The sequence below is a fragment of the Asterias amurensis genome, chromosome 22 (genome assembly GCF_032118995.1).
Source record: "Asterias amurensis chromosome 22, ASM3211899v1".
Classification (NCBI taxonomy): Eukaryota; Metazoa; Echinodermata; class Asteroidea; order Forcipulatida; family Asteriidae; genus Asterias; species Asterias amurensis.
Genome location: NC_092669.1, coordinates 2,096,043 through 2,102,500, shown reverse-complemented (window position 1 = coordinate 2,102,500; position 6,458 = coordinate 2,096,043). Strand labels below are relative to the sequence as shown.

General features: G+C 37.7%; 1 protein-coding gene across 1 annotated transcript; it reads left to right on the top strand.

Moving 5' to 3' along the window:
- Positions 1 to 615: 615 nt before the first annotated feature.
- Positions 616 to 5,019, top strand: LOC139953803 (mitochondrial inner membrane protease subunit 1-like). Its single transcript, XM_071953369.1, has 6 exons — positions 616 to 770; positions 1,534 to 1,706; positions 1,934 to 2,025; positions 2,405 to 2,525; positions 3,899 to 4,009; positions 4,553 to 5,019. The coding sequence occupies exons 2-6, from the start codon at positions 1,581 to 1,583 to the stop codon at positions 4,601 to 4,603; spliced, it is 501 nt and encodes a 166-aa protein (XP_071809470.1). The 5' UTR covers positions 616 to 770; positions 1,534 to 1,580; the 3' UTR covers positions 4,604 to 5,019.
- Positions 5,020 to 6,458: the final 1,439 nt, after the last annotated feature.

Below are 6,458 nucleotides of genomic sequence, written 5' to 3'. Positions count from 1 at the left end.
AAAGGTAGTGTGTGAAACACTGGAAACTGAGGGAAACTCCTTGGGAATTGTATCAAATTTAACCCAGTTTTCTAAGAAAATGCTAGGTTTGCCCCTTATGGTTTGATCAAGTTTTTGCATATTTTTGAGAAAAATTAAAGGCTTAGGCCTACCCCTCTTATTTTATCAAATTTTTGGAGGAAAATGCAAGACTTTCTTTTTACAATTTTATCAATTTTCAGTCTATTTTCAACAAAAAAGAAGAAGCAAGGGTTACCCCTTAAAAGTGTATTGTTTACTGTTTAACTCTCAAAAGGAAAACCAAACAAAATATGAACAAGAAAAACATTGTTTTAAAAATCAATTTAATTTGTGTGATGATTTACAAACATTATAACTTACATTTTCAATTCAGTTTTCGGTGTAGATTGGACTTATTCTTGAAGTTTGGGGGCCTACAAAACCTACAATCAAATGAACATGATGCTCCCTATTTTATTATTACTATAATTATATTCTATTTTATCTTAAAAAAATAATTTCCATCCAAAGGCCATGCGTATCTTTTTACCCTTTCTATATGTAGACAACAGAGGGGGCTGTTTCAATTTTACAGTCATGTGCAAGCAACTTTCACACTGTGCGCTTGCATTGACTTGCATCATTGGGGCATTCATTTTTTGTGCAGTGCCGTTTTGACCAATAATTAAACTCATGTTTGCCAAGCCTGTCTTTATTTTCTTACAAATTGCTGCTTTTGTGAATGGATGTGACTGCTAAATTCACAATGGGTAAGTTAGAGAAGATACAATACTATAAATGTTCAAGCCTGTGTAATTGTTGGAAAAGTTTCCGTATGGCGCCACCACTTTTTCATTCGAAATAAAATAATATAGTATCTAATTTACCTGATTGATATATCCCTTTTTCATACGGAAAGTTATCCCCTGACGGCCTGAGCTCGACAATCATCAATGTGATGTAAATTTCAGAAATTTTTGACCAATTTTGTTAAATAAATAACTTTTTAAAGAAATTAGTAAAAAAGTGGTGATACTACAGGATATTATTATTAATTATTATACGGAAAGTTTTCTGAAAAAAAAATAAACATGCCAGGATCAATAGGCTGTAAAATAAGTGTAAGTGTAATAATAAGGCCTACTGTAATTAAAGTAAGTATTGATAAGAATAGGATAAGAACAATGCCTAGAATAGAAGAAAGGCTTCTGACCTTCCCACAGTTCCACGAATCCACCAGGGCCCAATTTCATGGCTCAAGCACAGAATCGGTGCTTTTACGGAAGCAGGGAATTCTGTGCTTACGGCAAGCGTCTTTTTCACGGGTTAGCTGCGAATTTTGGCTACTGCGCGTGCATACTCTTACTAGACTATGCTTACATTACAAGGCTAGCGCAGAAATTCAGTGCTTGCACTAAAGCGGGGAATCGTGAGTAAGAGCAGAATTCGGCGGTAAGCAGAACCATGAAATTGGGCCCAAAGGTCGGATCATAAATCTTGTTTACCTAATTACAGATCTTTTCTTAATTTCAGTTGGGGATTTTTTATGACGTGGTGGTCGCTAGACCGATGACTATTTAATGGCCAGCTCAGCATTTAGATTTCTACGCTCAAGCGGGAACACTGTCTTGCGCGTTGGAACCTACTCGGTCATCATCTACTGCGGTGCGCATTGTGTCTCGGAGTACGCCCTCGACTTTACAAAGGTGAGATTAAGGCCAAGTCTGAAATAGTGGCTATGGCAAGATTAATCGCGACTAGCAATATAATCACGAGAGGGCGCTGGAGCATTTTCAAAGATTGGTTTTTGTTGAAATTTTTTTCTATTCAATTTATTATTTGCTCTGATGCTCACTAATTTGATAAGTGCCATTACTGAGAATTGGTTGACGTAAAAAATTATCATTATTTTGTCATTTATTTTATTTTAAAGTGTACAGGGCCCTCTATGCTTCCTACCATCAAGGACAATGACGTTGTCCTGACAGAACACATCAGCACTAAATTCTTCAGCAAAGTGGATAAGTAAGTATCTAGCCACATGTAGACTGGTACCCCGTCTTTATCCACAAGTATACAAACAGGTATTTGCATTTTAGAACCAGTGATTTCATTGGATAAACAATGATTTCTTTTTGATTGGTCGAGGTGACGTTCGGTCACTTTCGGTCCTCTGCATATGAATGTAGGCGAAAGGTGATTGTAGACGGGGGTTGACACAGGCTTGAGGGCACTCTCTGGCGTAATTCACAAGCCTCGAAGTGTGACGTCAGATTTTCAAGGCCCTCAGTGTTGAAGTCCCTCCTTCCTTTTCAAAAAAAGGCAGGACGCTAAACGTGTTTGTCTTGGGCCTTATAGCTGGCTTCGTTTCTTGATTGGACTCCTCTAACCGTTTTTGTTTCAGGGGTGACGTTATTGTCCTGAGGTCACCACTTGACCCCACCCAATTCCTATGCAAAAGGGTCAAAGCGATGGAATTTGACGACATTCCCGCCAACAAGTGGAAGTTTTTACGGACCAAGCATGTAAGTACAGGCCTGTATGCTTTGTTTTTTCTTGGGGATTGTGAGACAATTTTGACTCGCCTCTATCCAACTGCAGGAGTTCCCGTAGAATACCAAAAAGATAACTCCTTTGCCACAAAAGTGTTCCTTTTGCATTGTTGTACCGTGCAGTTGGTCGATTGTAAAAATGTGAAAACCGAATCTTGTGCCACTTTTCTCTCCATTTAGAGTTGTGCAAGTCCCAACTGTAGATGGAACTAGTCTAACCTGACTCAAATAAAATTGGGACAGGCCCAAATGTTCAGATTTATAATGTACTTTAGTTTGGCGTGTAGAGTCGGGAGTTTCCCTTGTTCGAACTAAAGTTTCAATTGTTCACTTGTGCGTTTGTTTTTATTCAAATTGTAATTTTTGTCACTTTATATTGACAATGTTTTGATTATACTTGTCTTTTGTAACCATGTTTAATATGTGTCTCCATTAATTGTTGCATTTTTAATGTTGTCATTTGATTACTATTTTTACTGTTTGTTTACTTTTCTGTATTAGGTGGGCTACTTATTTGCATTTAATTTATATTCTTGTATTTGATGTTTTGTGTTTTATTCTTGTCACTTTATATTTCAAAAATGTTGGTAATACTTGTCTTCGTTTACCATGTTTAACATGTGGACCCATTAATTGTTGCATTTTTAATATCGTCATTTGATTACTATTTACTGTTTGTTTACCTTTCTATATTAGGTGAGCTGTTTACTTGCATTTAATTTATATTCTTGTATTTGATTAGAAATTATTTTTAGTTACTTTTAGTGTAAACTTTAAAATTAAGTTTCCTGTTTAATTCAGTTTCCCAATTTAGTTTTAACTTTTCATACATGTAGGTATCTTTAGGCCTATTGGGTTCAATTCGTTACCAAAGATACAACAATGGTTACAATAATTTTGTTTGGAAATAACTTTTAGTTACTTTTAGAGTAAAATCTTAAATTACGTTTCCTGTTTAATTCAGTATCCCGTTTTAGTTTCACCTTTTCTTACATGTAGGTATCGTTAGGCCTAAGAGTTCAATATGTTACCAAAGATAAAGCAGTGGTTACAATAATAATTGAAGTAATAAACCACAAGGGAAACTAACTGGGTAAATTGTAAACAATTTTGGGTTGAACAAAGACAAATTTTACAAGAGCAAAACTTGAACATGCAGATGCCCCACCAAAGGAGCTATCTAGTTGACCGCCAACATAGGGTTAGAAAGCTAAACTGGTAGAGCACCATCACGTTAATCTAGAGGCCGCAGGTTCAAGTCCCCGCTCTAGTAAATTTGTCTTTGTTCAACCCGAATTAATAATTAAACATCAAACTGAATCAATGATTTTTATTTTGTACCATAGATACCTAAGGGTCATATCTGGATCGAGGGGGACAACACGCACAACTCAACAGACTCGAGGCAGTTTGGACCTGTCCCTCTAGCCATGGTCCGGGGAAGAGCAGTACTGAGGGTTAGTCAAGGCCCATAAAGACGCTAAGCAAGAAGATATATGCTAAGCAGGTTTATGCTGAGAAAAAATAAACAGCTAGAGTTGTGCAGGGTGGTAACAACTGTGCATACTATCTGTGTACTGGGCAGATGTACTGGTCACATGGTTTATTATTTGAAACCACTGTGGATGATATTGAACAGTCGAACAGTAGGAGGGTTGACTGTGTACTGTTTGCAGGCTGGCATGGTTGATCTATCATTCAAAACACAGTTTAATGGTCAGACTGTAGGAGGGTTGACTCTGTACGGTGTAGATACATTCAACACATGATATCCAAGCTGGCATGGTTGATCTATCATTGGAAACTACAGTTGATATTAAATGGTCAAACAGTAGGAGGGTTAATGAACTTAAAAAAAAAAATGAAAGACATTAATTTTGTTGATAATGTTGCAAGATCTTCTTTTGAATTGTAAAGTTTCTTATTTTTGGTGTCACAATATGATGAATCTTTGCATTAAACTAAATTACGTCGTCTTTCTCTGATTAAAAAACCCCCAGGTTTGGCCGTGGAACAGGAGAGGATATCTCGACCCAGTCCCAGATAGTTGACCTCTTGATGACCCTAGCATGACCTCGTGACCTGGCAGATATCAGGCAGTGCCCTAGACGAAAACAACATCTCGGCAATACTTGGAGAAAAGAAATCTGAATTGTCTGTAAATTGAAAAACGAGTGTACAAACTCCTCATGTGCAATTCTTACACTTGATTTTTTTTAAAAAGAAAAACAGGGAGTCCAGAAACATCCAAATGTCTGCAAATGACTGTAAAACGGGTAGTTTAAAAAAACACCAAAATGTGCTATTTACCTACATGCCCTCTTGTCTTTGCCTTGGTGTCCCTTGAAATGTTCCAGGAAAAACTGTTACAGTCCTTTTTTAGATAGGTGCCCTTAAGGAACACGTTGCCTTGGATCGGTCGAGTTGGTCTTTGAAAAGCGTTTGTAACCGTTTTTTATAAAATGCATATGGGTAGAAAGATGTTGTAAAAGTAGAATACAATGATCCACACAAACATGCCTCGAAATTGCGTGGTTTTACTTTTACCTCGTCGACTAACACGTCGGCCATTTATGGGGGTCAAAATTTTGACTCCCATAAATGGCCGACCATGTTAGTTCGCACAGGAGAAGGAAAACCACGCAATTTCGAGGCAAACTTGTGTGGATCATTGTATTCTACTTTTAAAACATCTTTCCAACCATATGAGTTTTATAAAAAACGGTTACAAACGCTTTTGTTTTGACCAACTCGTCCGATCCAAGGCAACAAGTTCCTTTAACCAAGGAAAAACTGCCTTGCCCTGACAAGAACATTATTTGGAAGCCGGAGTCTATCTTTTAGATTTCAAGAAACAAATCAAACTTTGTTTTGGTTTGCAGTAACACCATGTGTGTGTCTTCTTATCGGGTAGATTTTGTTCTTCAGAGAACTGTCTTGCTATACTCTATAGATTTTTTCAGATTTTCTATAATTCTCAGTTCTGAAAAGAACTGTCCTGCTTTTTCACTTCTACCTGGGCGGAAGGTAGACAATCGCCTGGGACTACTGTTCTAGCTTATGGGGGATAGTATTAGCTGCACTACCTCGGAGTAAGTTCTTAGTTGGTCTTAGCAGTTTGAATAGATTGCTTTAGTTATCGTCGGGAGACTTGAGCATTTATATCAAACTTTGTGAAGCATTCTGTTAAGAACTGCTGAATTTCCTCAATGGTTTTTATTGAATTTTTAACATAATTGGTGTCTTCTCAAACACCATGTAAAAATTGAACAATGATTGGTATTTTTTACTAATTGAATTTCCTATTGTAATAAACAATGTGTCTTTCAAAGAGTTATGTGTTATTTTAAAATGAGGTTCTCTAGACTGTAACTATTTTCTTTATTGTGGAGTTTGTGGATCTGGGGTGGTGGAGTAAAGGGCACTTGTTTGCACTGTTGAGGATTTTTATTTGAGTTGGTCTTTGATGGTCCCATCAAGCTCTCCTCAGTGCCCCCCCCCCCCCCCCCCCTCGTTTAAACTGTTGTCACCCCTGCCCCTTGGCCTTGCACCCGTTTCATGTACCCCTGGCCCCGTTTCATGATCCCATCAGACCATGAAGGTAGAACTCCTTGCCTAACCACCCCCTTCAAGTTGAGAACAGAAGATGCAGTTTTTATGGACAGCGCCCTCTGTAGTTTGAAACATTATTAACACATAAAACCACGTGCTCGGGAAACTGACCGTAAAATATTTGGGGTTGAAAACAAAGACAATTTTACAAGACCGCGTGATTTGAACCATCTACCTTCGGTTTCATGCTGGGGTCTACCAAGTCAAACTGAGATATCTAACCTTATGTTAGCTGTGTTCTTTTTTTGTCAATATCTTGAATTTGTTCTGGGGTGCCAGTGTACTACGGGCAAA